General features: G+C 37.7%; 1 protein-coding gene across 2 annotated transcripts in view; it reads left to right on the forward strand.

Annotated features, from left to right (window-relative positions):
- The window catches only part of LOC136871827 (E3 ubiquitin-protein ligase PPP1R11), a 79,956-nt gene that overhangs the window by 30,326 nt on the left and 29,681 nt on the right, over positions 1-19,949 (forward strand). For both annotated transcript variants that reach the window (XM_067145450.2, XM_067145449.2), the window contains exon 2: positions 11,485-11,593. In XM_067145450.2, coding sequence (XP_067001551.1) covers positions 11,485-11,593 — 109 coding nt within the window. The remainder of the gene's footprint in view (positions 1-11,484; positions 11,594-19,949) is intronic.

A 19,949-nucleotide genomic window follows, 5' to 3' on the forward strand; every position in this document is an offset into this window, starting at 1 on the left:
GTGAAATCGAGGTTGCTTCTTCCTAACAGCAAAACTCTGGTTTTTGTTTGTACAGTAACTTTCACCTGAATATTTTAGGCAGTTTACCATCAATCTCTGCCTGTAAATAAATGTTTCTGTATATGTAAATTGTAGATTTACAAAGTTTACATGTACTTAAAAGATGTACATTGGAATAAATTATAATACTCACGAATTTTTCTGTTATGTTGATTAGCGCTTTCGAGGGATCAAGTTTATATCGCCTCCCTACAATTCATAAGTGACATAAACGTACTGTATTACGCTACAATACGCATAATATTTACAGTATTTACAGTCTTCGCAGTGTTATGTCTTTTACAGCTGTTCATTATAATACACACGCAAGCAGATCATGTTATAAAACCTGTCTCGCCTTTGCTTAATTTATATAATTCCATTCCAAAACGCGATCGTTTTCTTGTTATGTAAACATTCCACCCTAGCCACCCTTTCCATAGCAAGAGGTTGTCATCAATTGACATTTTGCCGCCAGGGGTATAAGCTTCCAAAAATGTTGCTAATAGGTGGTCAAATACTGGATTTATATCGTATATTTTGGGAGGAAGTTGTGCATCATTCACCTCATTGTCAGAGATATGTAAAAAGCTGTGGAAGAAAATCTAATAATAATGTTATTGGCTTCACGTCCCACTAACTACTTTTACGGTTTTCGGAGACACTGAGGTGCCAGAATTTAGTCCCGCAAGAGTTCTTTTGCATGCCAGTAAATCTACTGGCAAGAGGCCGACGTATTTGAGCACCTTCAAATATCACCGGTCTGAGCCAGAATAGAACCTGCCAAGTTGGGGTCAGGAGGCTGGCCAGGCCACTCAATCTGGTGAGAAAAAATCTCTTCTGTGTCATCACCTCATAGAAAGTAGGCGTAGTGAACAAGCGATTGAGAGAAATAGTGTCCTAATTTACGTTTCTCTACAATCCCTTGCGGCAACAGTATGGCCATAAGAAGCTTTATTTTGTCCTTATTTGTCCGGACACGGTCTTGATCTCGATTCCTTCCTTTTGTCTTACTAAACTGGGATTTATGTGCGATGTCCCACTCGGCATCTTTTGTCTGTTCAGCTATGTTCTGGCATGTCTCATCATAAGAAAGTAATTAAAATATTTCGCTCAGTTTTTTCCCTAAAAACACTCTTTTTACATCACGTTGGAAATTTGGATAAACGGGAATTTCTTTGTCCATTTTCAGTATAAGTTGACGAAGAACTTGCAATGGTTGGATTGTAATCAGTATTATCGTCACAACTGTCGCTGTCATGATCGCTACTTGAACTGGATGTAAAAGAAAAGTGTTCCACCAATCAATAGTTATTTATTGTGAATGAATTATTGCACTAGTACCGGTTTCGGCCTCTCTTGGCCATCATCAGCTAGCACACAATATTTACAGTCATTAGACAAAATTACAAAGATGTTACGTTAGAGCATCCGGATGTCTAATGAAAAATGGAAGTAAAATATATTGTAGTATGTTGCGTTAAAATATCTCTGATTAAAGGTGGTGATGGTTATAATAAACTAAAACCTATTGAGTGTGCATGGACATGAGTACATAAACACATTAAAATATATATGATATACTTTGTATAGAACATTCTCGATGATCACCTAATACAACTAGATCAACACAAGAACTACAAGAGGATTGAAGAATGAATGCTACGCAACATGAACTCAAATTTTAATAGACGTTTTTAAAATATACTAAGTTTTAATGTGTTTAATGTGCTATATTTTTTAGTGTCTTATGATGTGGCCTATATATTCAAACCCAACTGTCGGCAGCCCTGAAGATGGTTTTCCGTGGCATTTTCACACCAGGCAAATGCTGGGGCTGTACTTTAATTAAGGCCACGGCCGCTTCCTTCCCACTCCTAGCCCTTCCCTGTCCCACCATCGCCATAATAGCTATCTGTGTCAGTGCGACGTAAAGCAACTAGCAAAAAATATAACTGACTATTTGAAGGATAATGTTAATTTTAAAATTTTATTGTACCCTATATTGAATTTATAGTAATAAGATTGTTTGCAATCTAAACTGATGTGTTTCTTGCTGGTGGTCTTCCATTTTTCAGCCTGGGTAATATTATTCATCACTTTTGTAACTCTTAAATGAATGTACCGGTACAGTACATTATAGTGACATTCTTGACGTTTCAATCTAGTGTAAAGAAAAATAGTGTAGGTATCAGAATTCTGTAAGTTATTAGCAAAAAGAGCAATCTCCTTACATGTTGGTATCAAAAAGAGCAATATCCACGAAAATCTGAAAGTTAGTATCAAAAGGGACAATCTCCGAAATACAATTTAAAATACCTAATTAACCATTAATTATATGGTAGGTTTTCTTTGATTACTCGCTCACAGCCTGTCTGTTGTGTATATAAGACAAAAATCACCCAGATAGAGTGAATAGAAATGCATTAGATAAAAAATCACTCCCCCTGTAAAGTGCGGGAAGGTGGAGATTGCTCTTTTTGATACCAATAGCCTCAAATGAAAGAGGTTGAGGACACTCAAGTAAAGAAAATACACAGTAAACAAATGAAAACTTGAATTAACAAATAATTTCAAAATTAAATATTATGTATTTAAAGAAACAGATCCTGGCACAGTCTGGTGGTATCTGAAGGTGCTCAAAAACATCAACCTCGTTTCAGTAGATTTACTGGTACATAAAATAATTCCTGCAGGACAAATATACAGCACCTTGGCATCTCCAAAAACTATAAAATTAGTTACTGGGACCTAAAACAAATAACATTATATTATTAATATTATTATTATTATGTGAACATCAGTCTGTTTTAAACAACTTCAGCCCACTATTCTGCAATGTTTATAGCCTTAGGATTTTTCAACAGGTCTTTGGTGGATGAAGTGGAACAAGACGGCATGGTATAGATACAGTGAGTTGTTTGCTCAACTCTGCAGTCACATACTGTTGGCTCAAACATGTTCAAATCCTTTAACCCACGAGAGGTTGCATCAAAAGATTTGTGTAATTAGTCATGCATGGTCTATTTGACCGGGAAGTATAAAATACCAGTTTTTTTTTTTAGCAGAACTCGTATTAATGAAAAACATGTCCATGAAACAAACTACCAATTTTTCTTGCAGAACACATTGATTTATGTAAGAAAAGTATACAAAATACTAGTTTTTATAGCAAAACAAGTTGTATTATTAAGGAAAATCATATCCATGGAACAAAATACCAGTTTTTTTAAATAATAATGTTATTGGCTTTACATCCCACCAACTACTTTTACGGTTTTTAGAGAAGCCAAGGTGCCGGAATTTAGTCCCGCAGAAATTCTTTTACATGCCAGTAAATCTACTGACACGAGGCTGACACATTTGAGCACCTTCAAATACCACCGGACTGAGCCAGGATGTAACTTGCCAAGTTGGAGTCAGAAGGCCAGCGCTTCAGCCATCTGAGCCACTCAGTCCAGCACCAGTTTTTCTAGCAAAACACATTGTATTATTAAAGAAAAATACATCTGTGAAATGAAATAACAGTTTTTGTAGCAAAACACTTCTATACTGACAGCAAAGGCCGTGGACGGCGAAAGCCAGGAGTCGTGTACTCTGTAAAGGACTGTGTAATATGCAACACCAGGAGTCGCATACGGTGGAAATGACCAGGTTTACAGAAAAAATTCTTTACTGACTGACTAGTGATGAACAGAGGAACAGCAAACGTAAACACGTGTAATGGATGAGTCCATTGAAAGGTGCAGGAAGGGAGGAAGCTTTATACTGTGAAACTATTTCGAAAGAACAAAAACTGAATGCGCCCAGTCTAAAAGACCATGGTGCAACCCCTCGTGGGTTGAGTTGTTCCTGTATTTTATCTCGCTGACTCTGAGCCCACTGAAAGCTTTCCAAACAGGTCATTCCACCTCTTGTCTAGCAGCCAGGCTCTGAGATGGATTCATCCAGTGATCTTCAGCCCTTTCTTTCCACATAGCCAACCATGATTTCTCGTTTTTGAAATCTGTCACTTGCATGAAGCTCTCTCTGGATTTTAATCGGGTAGGGGAGGTTGGTGGTGATGCAGTGGACGTTTACTCAAGGTAAATATTTGATTCTCTCTGTGCAACTGCATCACATCTGATGGCAGGTGTTTGCTGTTTCAGCCAGATAGTACAGTTTTCCCTGAGCTGTTAGATTCTAGCCCTGTGTAATAAGTCTGCATGTCTCATTCAGAGCAATATGTACATCCTAGGCTGTGTTGACTTGTACCATACAGGGCTTGCATACTCGGCTGCAGCATAGCACAGGGACAGCCCTGTAGTTTTAACAGTGTTTTGTTTTAGCACCTCAAATTGTACCTTTATTTTCCACAAGTGTTTCTTGCTCATACTTTGACATTCAAACAGTGCTATTTAAATGACAGGGTATGGTCCATATGACCCTCAGGTGTTTCAGTTGAAAACATTTCGTGATTTACACCCTCTCAAGTTATTTGAGGTTTCCTGGATGTTTGTTGGTTTCTGAGGTGGAATGCACTTAGTCAAGTTATGGTTGGGTTTAGCTTTAGTTGTTTCTTGAAGTAGTTGTGTTCAACTCAACTAGGGTTTTGTTCAGTTCCTGTTCAATGCATTTAAAAGATTCACAGTGGGCTACAGTAGCAAGATCATCAGCATAAACAAATCTTGTATTCCTGTGGAATAGTGGGTCATTGGTGTAAGTATTTTTTTAAACAAAAAATTGTAACTAGAACACTGCCCTGTGGTAAAATATTCTTTTGTACTTTCCAACTATGTTGTCCCTGAAAATCAAGAAAAATTCCTCCAATTTTGAAGGAGAGTATGTATTTCATGGGTGTGTGGGAAATCCCATATCAGATCATGCTCTTTGCACAGCAGTAGTTGATGGTTGACAGTATCATATGCTGACATTAGATCAGTGAAAGTCCCTCCTGTTACCATCCTCAACAGTGAATTGAACCTGATTATTAACACCATAAAGCAATGGCTGGACTGGAAAAAAGATGAGGAAGAAGCAGCATATGTGCTGCAAGCTGCCTGCATTTGAGGAAAGGATGGCATCTCCACACAAGTGACTTGTTACAAAGCCATGATAAATATATACAGAGTTTACCAGAAAAATGTTTGCACTCCTTGTCAGTCTATATCAGGATATTGACATTCTCAATTGTTTTGATGATGATGATGCATGTTGTTTAAAGGGGCCTAACATCTAAGATCATCGGCCCCCAATTGTTTTGAAGTACAAGTATTTTGCAGTATGGTATTTCGCCTAACAGATGTCAGTACTTGCATCACGGTAGTGGAAAGACAAAATGGCTGACATGATTTGTGAGGTTTGATAATGCCGTTAAAGTGCAACGTCAGTGGAAGAGGGAGTTTGAAACAGAACCTCTAACACGCCTAACAATTAAACACATTACTGATAAGTTTGAGATGCATGGAACGATTTGTGATACTTACAAAGGAAGATTAGGAAGAATGCATACAGCTACTAGTCCTGCTTTGTCGGCTTTCGTGTTGGAAAAGTTTGCTACTTCTTCATAGAAGTCTGCTACGCAGTGTGCATGCGAAGTGGGGATTAGCAGTATAAGTGTACGACAAATTTTGAAAACCACTAAGTGGAAAGCTTAAGTGGTTAATAGGAGAAATTCCAATTTTATATGAAAGATCTTACAACCCTAGCAGTAAGTGAATTGACAATTTTGGAATAAAGTATACAAATAAGATATTTGAATTGCAGATTAAGACATTTTAAATATGTTTTTCTTTTTATGTGTAAACTAAGGAACAGGATTGAAGGAAAGGAAAAGTTTTTTTTTTTTTTTCTCCCAAGAATAGTGACGTTATAACACACAGTGACTGATTTTGTGAATTTTAATTTTGCAAGGTTTTTTTTACTAAAGGACATAGTAGGGATAAATGATTGAACAGTTTAGACACAGAAAGGAATTTTTATGTTTTCAAGATATTATGTATAATTTATGTTATTGATGACAGTGTTGTACAATGTGTCTGTGACCTCAATATAGATCAAATTTGGAAAATGAGAGTAAGATAAGACTTCAGTAATACTAGGGATGTTTAAATTGTACAGTGAAGAGTATAGGGTAGAATTAAGACATAGATTATACTAGTAAGTCCAACGACTTCGCTGATGTTTTGTACCGCTTAAGAAGGGAGCAGTTGAGCTCTTGAAACATGAATGGGGGTAATATAATAAAATTTATTTATTTAATTGTATGGTGATTATAACTACAAATTTATAAGTCCAGGTCCAAGTGTTTCACACACTCTACAGCACTTTCTGAACGATGAAATAGGTCGCTGGGGCTTCCGGAGTAGGCATGAAGATGGCAACGCAGGATGACATGGTCCATGGTCTGCTCCTCTTCACTGCATTCACACATTGGAGAATCCATCCAACCCCACTTATGGCGTAAGAAATTGCAGCGTCCATGCCCATTTCTCAGTCTGTTGAGGTGACACCATAGTTTTCTTGGCAAGTCGAATCCCTTCATTTTCTGGGTTGGATTTAGGTCATGAGCATTTGTTCCAGATGTTGAAATTGACCACTCATCCCGCCAGCTCTTGTTTAGATTAAAATTATCCCTCAAGAGTCGGCCCACGAGTATACTTGCTGGTCTTCTAGATCAAAGTCATCGTGGTGATGGATAACAAAATTCCTGGTGAACTGGTAATGAGGGAAATGACCAGATCTTCTTTGCTTCTCTCAGCAGAGCTTTCGGTTGCTGAGATGAAAACATGAAACCTCGGTCTTAGAATCACTTGGGATCAAACACCAAGACTTGAAGAATGTCGCCATTTTGACCAAGTCTGCTGAAAGAATGCCTTCTCCATCCTCAAAATTTCTGCTTTGAGTTACCAGTGCAATGTTGTCTGCATTGATGAACATAGTAGCTGTGGTTGATGGTAAGTCATGGATGTAAAGGTTGAAGAGAACTGGGGCCATTACTGATTACTGTGGCAGACTTTTTTTTTTTTGCGGCTTTTAGAATCACCTAGGAATACTACAAACTCTCTCTCTCTCACAGAGGATGTTGGAAATTAGGTTTGCAATTCCTAAGCAGGGAATTACTTCCAGCACTTTAAGAATTAGTCCATGTCGCCTGACAGTATCATATGCACTTGTCAGATCAATAAAGATAGCTGTTGATTTTAACTTCTTTTGGAACCCTGCTCGATGTGAGTGGTAAGAGACAAAACTTGATCAGTGCAGCTACGATTTCTTCTGAAACCAGCTTGCTCTGGGGGGATTACAGCATCAATGAGTGGTGCTATTCTAGTGAGGAGGACTCGTTCCAACAGTTTATATATGCAACTGAGAAGTAGGTCTCTGCTCCGACTTTCCAGGTTTAAGAAGGGCGATCATCTTTGACCGTTTGAACTGCTTTGGCAGGTTGTTTGTCTGAAGGATGCAAGTAAAAAGAGAAGTGATCCACTTTATGCTATGTGGATCCATATTTTGAAGGAATTCGTTGAAGATATCAGGGCCAGCAGCCTTGCCGGTTTTCAGCATTTTGATAGCAGCTTCAACTTCCTGAATAGTGAATGGTCTAGACAGTTCCTCATTCTTCTTTGTTCCATGTTTGAGCTCGGTGAGCTTATATTTCACAGTTTTCGTATGGCATTTATCTCTCTTGGCTCGGGTGACTTCAACCATTCTATTTGCAATGGCATCTGGGCTCAAGTTAGTGCACTGCGTTTTAGAATTATGTTTTCCAGTAAGTCGATTTAAGACTCTCCAAGCTTTTCTGCTCAATTTTGCAAAGTCCATGTCTTTGATTGTTGCTTCCCACTTTTGTCTCCTGCTCTTGTCTAATGACCGTAGAAGCTGTGAACCTACTTCATGGCTGCCTGTTGTTTGATATTCTTCATACAGGGCCTCACTTTCTGGATTCCAACCGGGAACATATTTTCTGAAACCTCTCGGAATGTTCGATTTGGCAGCTGAAATGACTAAGCTGACTAGCAGTTGGTTCTAGATTTGTATCACACAACTTCTGATCAAGATCTTAGAGAATTTATCCCAGTTTGCACGATCAAAATTCCACCTGGGTGAAGGTACTGAGGTCACCAGGGGTATCTTCATACCTGCTTCCAACAGGACTGTTCGATGCCGGCTGTTTGGGAAACTCGACAATATTGTACGTGTAATACTGAGAGGTTGATCAAAGCAATCCTTGGACACAATTGTTAGGTCGGGATTGTAGTGTCTTCTCCAGCGAGCAGAATTGAAAGTGCCCTTGTCTTTCACATCAAAAACTAGGTGCAGATCAGATATTTCAGCCCACTGAGTTAATGCCTCACCATCTTCATCAACTGTGTCATATCGCCAGTTAGTATAATGGCTGTTAAAATCTCCAGTGTAAATGCAGGGATGGCTGAAGGTTGGCAAAATGCTAGGAGGCTTATACACGTTAACAACTGTTACGTTATTAACCTCTATTACTATAGAGAAAATGAGATCCTTTACACTTGACTCGATAACCTGAACTGTAAGACTGGATTTGGCATAGGTGGCAATTCCATACTGCTGATGGTGGATAGCGTCGACTAGGGTATAGCCCAATATTCGTCCTCTTCTATCAAAGTCCTGTTCATCTGTTGTGTGCATCTCCTGAATGTTAGCGGTATCAATGTCGAGATTATTCAGCTGTTTTTTAAGGTATTCATACTTGGCACGAGTTAAGCCTTCAATATTTAGTTGGAAAATATGGACTGAAGGTCCAGTGTCTATTGTTCAGTGGTTCTGAAAAGAACCGTTATTTCCAAAAGTTTGATACATTAATCACCTTATGTCGCTGTTGCTCGCTCAGCACCACCCGGGGGACACGTGCAGGGCAATCAATAGGTACAATCTTGCGGACATGAGCAGGAAGTGTTTTCATAGATTGAACTGGAAAGCCTACAATTACTGAATGTGCATAATGATGATCGTGATCATTGACGGCAATTTTATGAACAAATGGAAAGTCACTTTCTGATGAAGGTAGTGTGGCCCAGTTTAAACTTAATGGAACAGTGAATTGACATAACTATGTCTACTGGGCACTGGAAAATCTGCATGTTCATGTGGACTAGGTGGTCTATCTATCAGGGGTTAATGTCTGATGTGGACTGTCAACTAGGGGCTTCATATGACCCTTTTTCTTTGATGGTACTGTCACTAGAGAAGTGTACTTAGAAATGTTAAGCACCTTGATTTTACTAGCTGTACGTGCACCTTACGGAACTGATGATTAGGTCTTCTACCAACAGGATGGGGCACCACCACACTACCGTGTAGCAGTATGAACTTTCCTGCATGACAATGTGCAGGGACATTGGATTGGATGAAGAGGGTCCATTGAAATTCGGCATGGTCTTGACTTACTTGTGGGAACTGTGATAGCTCAAGTCTATAGATGTAAGCCACGCGTGCTGATGGCCCTTCACCAGGGTGATATAGTGGTACGTGCAGAGATCTCCATTGCAATATTGACCAACGTAGTTGCGGCGACCGCTCATCATTCTGCTATGTGTCTGGCAGTCAATGGTGAACATTTTGAGCATCTAATGTAACCATATGCTTAGCTGAAGACAGAACTACATGTGTGATCAATATTTCAAATAAATGATAATATAAATAAATAGTTTCTGTTCCGTAAGGAGTGTATACATTTTTCTGGCGGACTCTGTAGATGGCTATATGGCAGCACAACATGATATCTAGACTAAGACGATGACTACACCAAAATGGTCCTCTTCAACACTATTAGATGGACTGTACCTTCTCCTATATTGCCAATCATAGTATGTAAACATTTCCAATCACTGCAAAGAATGAAAAATGTTGGGGCTGTACCTTAATTCCACGGGCGCTTCCTTCCCATTCCAAGGCCTTTACTGCCCCATCGTCACCATAAGACCTATCTTGTTTTGGTGCGACGTAAAGCAAGTAGCAAAAAGCAAAGAATGAATGCGAAATAATCCTTGGAACACTTTTTGCTGGTCCTGGCTCTATATTCTCCTGCGCTACATTAATCATCCATCTAGAAGGCAAATGTCTGCATGTATGCTGACAGATGAAACCAGACAACAAATACTTTGTACCTTTGTTGTCTTTAGATGTCCACTGCTGGAAGATTTAGCCGTCTCTGTTGGAATCTCTACCAAACACTGATAAGAAGTGTACAACATGCAGGCATGAGAACTGTTATACCTTGTCACCCAATGTATTTTCTTGCATAAAATTGTCAACATGCATTCTTCGAACCATAACAGTTGAATACACACCTGTTACATGTTATGAAACTTACACCAATCAATGTTCTGTTCTTGCAAACGTTACTTTCTACATGCCTGTGACCATGTTTAGTGTGTTGTATTTGGGCTACACGAACATGACATATACATACAAATTGGAAACCTAACTTGATGCTGTCTTAATTCTATTACAAATGGTTTAAACTGCCATTGAATTTCATTTCACTATTCATTTTTGACAAGAATATGTACTCACAAAGGTCCAAAGAGGGGTGTTGAAGACATAGTTTAATTGAAATTGGGTGTGAACAAATACTATCCTATCAGATGCAATCCGAAAGAAGGCAGTCATGGCACCAAACATGATTGATTTAAATGATGATGAAAAGAATCATGTTTTCATGCATATCTTGGCTACCAGGGTGTTATTATAATGTGCCGACAGTATAAAGGTATCCGATTGATTCCGTACATCACATGGCTGGATGCGTGTGGTTCTATTTTGTTTGTTTATTCATTAAGTAATGTACATGGGCTTGGGATATCAATTCATTATATCATAGATAGGAGGCTGCCAGCTGAAGTACATGATCGTAGCATGTTCTGATACAGAACATTAGGTTCTTCTTATGTATATTGTAATGTAATGAATCCCCATTGATTGCATACCATTTATATTCCTTTATGACACACTCTAATGAATTTACCACTTTCAGTAGGATTGTGTGCAGCTAGCTTAGGTAACATTGTGATACATTCAGCATGTTGTCCCAGCAATCCCCATATCTCAATCCAGTTACCTGAGAAGTATGTTGGGACAAGAAGTTTGATTTATTGTGGATTCTCTTAAACATTTATTAAGCATTCAAAGATCTGGCAGCATTCTGCTGTCTGATATTACAATGCAGTCTGTCTTGAGTCTAAAATTGTTCATGTCTTGGGTGGTAATGTTGAATTGGAAGTGCGTAATAGAGCAACACCATATGATTGTGATGTGTTGAGTTGTCAGTGTGTGTGTCTATAAACATTATAGACTAATTAGCTTTGCACTTCGTTGTTCAATAATATATCTGCTGTGATTCTTGGTCACTATGTATTAATTTTATCATTGAATTTTACAGCATTTGTTGATAGTGTTAGTGAGATGATCTAAGGATTGTGATTTTTTTTCTAGGATGTGCGAACTGTGAGACTTCAGCTTCGTAAACCAAAATCGAGAAAGTCAGTCCAGTGGCGAGCAGGGACAGTTGATAATGAACATTTGAATAAAAAGAAATCAAAGTGTGAGTTTCATTTTATTTTTCAGTTGATTTTGTTCAATTTCTTCCACGTGTATACTTAGTTTCCTGAGAGTAAAAAGATCTTTACATTTTTACAGTTATATCTTCCCCCATTCTCTTTCTTCTCTATCTCAGATACTGTATCTAATACAGAAATTGGGTACATATTGCTTTTTTAAAGTTTGTAAAGGTTTTTATGTTAAATGTCATGGCCTACGCTGCGCTTCAGAGTATCATATACAGTAGAAGTCTGTTATAGCGAGAGTTCAAAACGGCAAAAATTTAGAATGGATTTTCGTTACTTCCGATTTTCTGTAAAAGCCGGAAAAAAACCATACACAATGAAATCGGTATGAAACAGCAATCAGTTTGTTCAAAACTTGCGTTTTCGTGCATTATATCCACACTATGGTTTGCTATGCTTATTATTTTTCGAAATCGGGTACTACGTGAAAGTGTATGTTTAATTTAATTCTGAAAATAATATAGTATCCCTCTAGAGGCCTTTGTGGCAAATGTTCCAGTTTTTTCCTTCAAACAGACCTAACTGTACATGTATCTTGAAAACGTATTTTAAAGTGTACGTAGAGAAATAACCTCCTCACTACAAATTGACATGGGAACAGCCTTCCCAAAATTTAACTAGATGCGACAAAAATATAAACTATCCTCTGAATCAGTGATGTGCTCTGCCTTATCTTGAGGTGTATACCATCCTTACTTAATTTCAGTACATAACATTAAAAATTAAGCGATCGTTAACTTCAGCCTTTATTTCTAACGAGTTAACTGCTATTGGCCATGTTATTTATGCATTTAATATGAGAACATGTTATCTTCTTTCATTTCCAATTTTCTTTTAGAGAAGAGCAGTTGACAGGCATTACTAACAGACTCCGACTTCGCCTTTGAATGTCGAGGAGAGAGCTTGGAAGTGTACATAGCGAGAAAACGATACGGTTTCGAAGATGACCGATCGCATTTTGTGGCAAATGTTTTTCTTATTCAGACAGCATCACCTAATTTAACCACATATGTACATTGAAAAGATATATCAAGCGCCGTAGAAAAGTGATAACCTTCTCACTATAAATTTAGATGGGAATAGCCTTACCAAAATTGTACCAGACACAAGAAAATTTAATCTAACCTCAGAGATCAGTGATGCGCTCTGTCATATCTTGAGGTGTAACACATTCTTACTTAATTTCAGTGAGAGTATTCAAATTAAATGATCCTTTACTTAGCCTTTATTTCTAACAAGTTAACCACTGCTATCGGACACGTTATTTACGCATTTATTATGAAAACATGTTCTCCTCTTTCATTCCCATTTTCTTCATGGAATAGCAGTCGACGGGTATTACTAATCGACTCCAACATCGCCTTCGAATGTCGACGAGAGCGCTCGCTAGTGGACATAGCGACGAAACTATACGAAAGATGATCGATCGCATGCAATATAATTGAATAGCTCGTTGTCGAAAGGCACTATGTCCAATTTTTAAAGTTTTGAGATAAACACAAAAAAAACTATTTTTCCGCTCTTGTTTTGTAATATGAGACATAATTGTTTGTACGATGTAAAGTGCACACACACGCCGTTATAATAAAGTAAAAATTGTATTGTTTCATATGCTACTAACACTTTTACAGACAAAATACTTAACTGGACTTGGTTCCTTTCAACATGGAACGAACAGAACCTGTAAACGAGCAATAACATTTACGTTCTTGGTTTATTTCCTTTATTTCTAAATGAATATATGTATATGCAATCATGAAAATTATAGGTAATAACTGTTATTTTCTTCAAACAACACACGGATTTGTTTATTTTGTTATGCGTTACATTTATATAAACCCATTATTAATAAAACAGCTGCACTGTAGTCACAGATATCGAGGAACAAAAGCATATTAGCAAAACAAGTAATACTGTTGAAAAGACAGGTAAACCTTTTTCACTGACACGGCCATTCTAGTAATTCATGAAAGAATGCTTTACTCTCCTCAGAAGTCGTTACATAATGATGAACCTTCTTGAGATCATCCTTTTTCGTTGATTTGATTGCTACTCGTCCTTTCACATAGGCCTTCATCAACTGATTCATAAGAGGACCATTTCTTGGCCCAGGCTGAGAAAAATGGAATGTGTGATGGACTATACTCCCAATGAAGGGATGAGCAATCACTCTGCCAGAATGATCTGCAGAATAGTGGAACTCGGAAACGATGCAGGAGCAAACACCACTTTCGCACTTTTAGGAACGTCCTTCCCTGTTGATTCATCACTTAGAGTTGTTATCCCATAATGCTTAGGCCACCACGCATCCACATCAATGATTCAGTTCCTTCGACCATTTTTATTGCAACACCCTTTTTTGCGTTAGCAATGATTGTACAGTATTCTTTTGAAGTGTAGATTCTGTCGCAGCGCTTAATTTGTTTCTTGAAAACACCAAAATTCCTATCGCAAGGCAGGAAGGAATGACCTCTAATAGGGAAGCGGTGAATAATTTCCTCGAATCGTTTATCTTCGACGGAGCCCATGCAGAAACGAATAAATGAATGAATGATGAATGAATGAGTGAAGTTTCTTCGTGCCTGGTTTAATCTCATTGGTGAGATAGTCCAATATGAATGTGCACACTTCATTGGCCCCTTTCTTAGCCTGCCCCTCATGATACATGTATGCTTTGGAACTATTGTCTTGGAGGTTGTGTATTGTAAATACATGTACCCATAGCTGCCTTAGGTAGAATATTTTCTGAACAGGTATATGAGGTACAGGTAAATTTTGCATGTAGTCAAAGGCAACCCAGGTTGTATCATCAGACTGGCAGGATTCTGAGCATGATTTCATAGAATAAAATTTATGACTTCTGTGCTTGTGAATATTTAGCTCGCTGCTGCTAATTTAACATTTTGTAATAAGTGCGGAGACTTCATTTTGACTTGAAGTTCTTCGCAGATACTGCACACATCTATTTGGGGTCTACCGAATCTGTAGCCAAAGTTCTTATTGAAATAATCAACATAAAATGTATATTTTACTTCAGGATTAGGATGTTCCTCACAAAATAAATCATGCATTTTTTTAAGGTTCAGCCTTGCATCCAAATAGTTTACTTCGTTACCCCCATAATGAGAAGTTTTGACTGGAAACTTGAGAATGTGGTCCCAAATTTCAGTGCAGATTTCACGTGATATAGCATGCGCCTTCTTATTGAATCCCCTCTTGTCCACTGGGCTTTTGTCTTTCGCCAACAGCTTAGCAATCCTGAATACACGCTTCTGTGTTACTCCGTGTAAACTAATGAATGCATTCCTACAGACCTGCAGACGCTCTTGATTTCTAAGAACAAAATATATATAAGCTGATTCACGTTCCACTTTTGATCGTTCTCCGTCTTGATTAACGATCCTAGGTCTTCGCCATTTAATGGGATGCCATTCAATCAGTCTCTGTAAGTGGATATCCTGTTCATTTTTGGTTTCATAATCGTAAAAAGCACTAAATATCTGCAGCCTCTCTTCTTCTTGCAATATATTGAAGCAGTGACGCTTGCACCTAAAACAAACAAGTTACCTAGGTAAATTCTTTGTCCGACATCCATTAAGTAATCATAACTTCAGTATCAATAATCGTTCGAATCCCTTTTATGGAAGTGAAATGGTTGAACAGATACTATCTGGTAAAAATGATAAATTCCATCATACCTGCAGGGAGGTCCAATACTGTTCTGAGGAACTGCCTTTCCTGCATAGCTTGTATATGCAGTACCCTTTACCCTTGATTGCTTTACTTCATTCCTGGCATAATTTTCTTCGTTGCATTTACGTTTCTTTCCTGCCATAACTTCGTTGTCCATGATGAAAATATCTTTAAGAACACAGCAAGAAGAAGAGTAATAATATGCAGAGTGCAACAACCACGTAGGATATATTGTCAATTACAACACTCAACATCTATGTAAACAAATGAAACAAGCGTGCCAATCTTGACATCCGAGACACAGCTGCGCTCTCTGCATAGGTTGGTTGGTGCTGGTTGACATTCCGTGTTGAAACGCACTAACTGCAGGACTAAGTTCCTTTCAACATGGAATAACTAACCTGACGGCTGTAGTAATGGCACAAGCGCTGCCAGGAAATGGTTCCTTTCAACGCCAAAACATGCATCTTGCTTCTTAGAACGCAAAATCGCTGTAAAACGAATTTGTCAAAAATGTGGACTTAGTGCCTTTCAACAACGAACGATTCAATTGCTGGGTGCATAAATGTCGGTAACGTAAAAAATCATGCATGATTAATCATTTGTAATAACGGATGTGTCGGTGATAAGGCTCTTGCTGTAACTGAAGGATAATAAACAGTTTGATATAGAAATTGTGAAGGGACAGATGAAAACTGTTGTTATAATAGGGTTTTCGTTATATGCCGTAATCGTTATAGCGGACTTCTACTGTATTTGTTATAAGGCTAAGGTATGGATAGCTTTTATTTCAAGAATGTAGAGATTCTGTTTAATTTCTGCAGTACCTTTTACCCCTTAATACAAATAAGAAATCTACAGTAGGGCTCATACATTAATTATAAGATGCTAAGCAAGAGGGGAGAAACATAACTCACAATATAATATGTTATATATTATATACAGGCTGAACCATGAGTCACCATATCCCAACATACCTAATGATCTAACAGGTCTGCTCTGCCATTGTGTCTGTATAATTCAGCCTGCCTAGTGGTCATGATCATAACGCGTCAAGTCTCTATGGTCTGACACCGTCGTCAGCAGGTTCGAATACCATCGGTGGCAAAAATTTTCACCATCAGAATGTTGGGAGATGTGAATTTCATTTTAAATGGTTCATATTGAACTGTGATTACAATTAAATTAAAATTAAAATATTTCCACCTTTTCAATACAAAATCAATTAATGTGGATTACATTACGGAAGAAACATTTATTGGAACCAGTTTCAAACTTTTTTTTTTTTGTCATCATCAACCAAATTGCGAGTTGCACAATGTATCTGATAGTTCATAGAAATTGTAAAAAGTCATGAAAACACAGTGGTTTGACACTACAAATGTGAAAAAGTCAAAATTGTTGTAAAAGTTTTGGATAATGCATAAAATGCACAAATTAATGCACTTAGCTGTTGAAGGAAGAATTCAAGAAGAAGAATTTGGGCATTGAGGATTCTTGAGGTTTGTATGTATCACTCCTCATGAAGTTCTGATAGTTGCGCTGCGATGTGTTGGACATATTGCAGGTAATGTCTCATTGGCGATCAAAGTTTCAGATTATGTTTAAAAATGCATACATCAATGCATGTAGTTGTCGTTGAAGGATAACAAATTTTCTTGAGAATTACGCATCACACGATACAGAGTTCCAAAAGCTGCACATCATCAACGGTAGTAGTGGTGGTGGTAGTAGTAGAGTAGTAGTAGTAGTAGTAGTAGTAGTAGTAGTAGTAGTAGTAGTAGTAGTAGTGAGAAAACAATCCATGCAGATGCAGTGAACAATGTAAAAAAAAAAAAATGGTAAATAGAAATAATTCAAAGAGATTAAAGTCCTTAAAAAACTGAAAGTGAAAGTTAAAAAATTTAAAATGGTGGAGAAGATTAGCAGTTCAGTGCAGAAATAAATGAAATGAATAAGGTTGTAAATAGTAATAAAAGCCAAATTAGTGAAATGGTAATGGAAAAAGAGGAAAAATAGAAAAAAAAATTATGAAGAAAATATGTAATAGGTGACTCACCTTGTACAAATATAACTCTTATGTTATATAAACTGAGTGGCCAAAAGACAAGGGAAGATGCTGAATGTGCTGTTAATAACGAGTTCTCCTCCGCGAGCCTTAAAAACAGCAGCAATACATCGAGCATCGACTCTACAAGGTGTTTGAATCGTTCTGGAGGGATCTGGACTGCTACTTGCACTGCTACTCACAGTTGGTCTTGCGTAGTTGATGTGGGGTTCATGGAGCGCACACCAGCATTGACAGCATCCCATAAATGCTTGATTGGACTAAGATCGGGGGGTCTGGAGCGCAAGTCCTTGTTCGTAACTCTCACAACATAAGGTAAATGTCAAGAGTGTTTGCACGACCAGGGATAAATAAGCAAATTTAAAGGAAGTACTTACAAGTTATCCCAACAAAAGGCCGTCGCTGATTGAGGAAGCACTGGATACAAGAGGCCAAGCGAATCAACTTAAAATAAGCTTAACTAATTGGCTGAAATAATAATTCCTTGATCAATTTAAAGAAAAACTTTAATAAGGCAAAATCATTTAAGAACATCAGACCTCAATAATAATAATTTAAATTTCCGAGCAATTAAAGAAAGAAAAATCAATTCAGAATTATAATATTAAAATCAAGTTTTAAGAATGAGCACTGAAAATCTTCCAGAACAATAAATCAATGTAGTTCAGTTCAAAATTAAAACGCTAAATCAACCCAAATCATTTAAGGTAAGTACCACCTTCCAATCTGTAATTCAAATACTGATCCCTAAGTAATGGGAGGCCAACTCAAAATAAGAAAACTTGAATCAAATATTTCAATATGCAGGCTGAAAACTTCTCCAATGGGTTATCTCGGTTACCCCAAATGGTATAAGAAACAGTCATAACCCACAACCCACATTACTTCAGAAATGAGCCAGAAATAATGCAATGACATGCAATAAATCCACAAGTACCGCCATAATTAAATATCCCACAATGAACAGTCACTTCAATAAAATCAGTCACACAAGACTGAAGAAAGGTAAGCCACTCGGGCAAACAATCCTTCCCAAAAATCAGATGACAGTCAAGACATAATAATTAGCCGACACTCATGTGTCAGATACAAAGGAGCAACGCCCCTTTTACGTTTGCATTCTGTTACACGGTTGGTGTAACAGAGTGACAACCACCATGATCAAATCCCAACTCAAGTACCGAGTAATTCATCAGAAAAGCTTTCATCCTAAAACTTATTCTTTTCCTCTTACTTGCTCGGAAGAGCTTGAATATATTTAAATAATAACATAATTATTACGATTTAAAGGAGGAAATGAAGTTAACCACCATAAGCTTAAGCAGACACTTCGTATATAGTAGTTAGTTGGGAGCTCCGCAACGTAAATATACCTTTACTAACATGGAACCTTAATAACAGCTTTAAACCAAACATCAATATCTTTCATACACTCGAATTGAAATCCCAAAAGTATGAGTATTACATAAAAGTATTACATAGATAATATGATGAAGTCCAGATTTTTTTTTAAATTCTTAAAAATTTTAAGCTCGAAAAGTCCAAAAGATCAGCTGTAGAAAATCTCACATATCGTAGTGTTTAGTAGTGTACATGTCTCTTAACACAATAATTAGCAGCCTTCGATGGGGTAGGTTAACCATTATAGATATGCTTGAAGCTACTTACAAGGTCAGATGCAAGAAGAAATGAAAACTCTTTAAACAAAACAAACCAGTTTCTTCAGGCCCTTACGCCCTGATGGAGAAATGGTTATCCGGGATCAAATCCCACAATCATTTTCATTCTCTTCACGGATAATTTATCCTCAAACCAGGTCAGAAGCGTAGTTTTCAAGGCGTCTTCTTCCAATTCAGCAACAAGAATTCTATTAAAAAAACTGCTATCGATTTCATTATTGGCAAGCCACGATCACCGGCCTAGCAGTGTTAACTACTCCCGGCCAGATAGCAGCACCGCTTGGTCACCTCGTACGACTAGTTCCAACTCGACCGCCAGATGGCTCACCATTACCAAATCAGAGAAGGTTCAAGGAATCTTCAGATTTGAATTCACCGTGAGGCAGACAGTAAGGAACGCATGAATAAAATGCTGAACTGATTGTACCATAGCGAGGAATAATTCTAAATCCATTGCAGCCTCCCCCTCGAAAGCATCAACATGGGGTGGGGTATAACAAGCAGGCATAGATGAAAACCATCGGTTGTCTCAAGAATATATGTAAGAAAGGTTCCATCTTCAATAATTTAACATAAACACGTCCCGAAGTGAGCAGAGGTATACCTGGGTGATGTATAACACAGTGATACAGACCACTCGCAGTTGTTTAGTGTTCAGTTAAGTCCATGTTTTCACGCGCAATATCATCAGCACGCCAATTTTCCTTGAGATGTTCAGATAATACCAAGGTTACTAAGGTAATCGGAGTTCGCTTAATCACAATAAATTTTCAGAGGCACAACCTACACAAGAAAACAGGTCTTACAATGTATTAAACATAGCATAATTCTCATTCGAACATAATTCAGGGCTTCAATTATAGGGAATGACAAGACTTCATGAGTGATAACCAT

The sequence above is a fragment of the Anabrus simplex genome, chromosome 4 (assembly GCF_040414725.1).
Source record: "Anabrus simplex isolate iqAnaSimp1 chromosome 4, ASM4041472v1, whole genome shotgun sequence".
Classification (NCBI taxonomy): domain Eukaryota; kingdom Metazoa; phylum Arthropoda; class Insecta; order Orthoptera; family Tettigoniidae; genus Anabrus; species Anabrus simplex.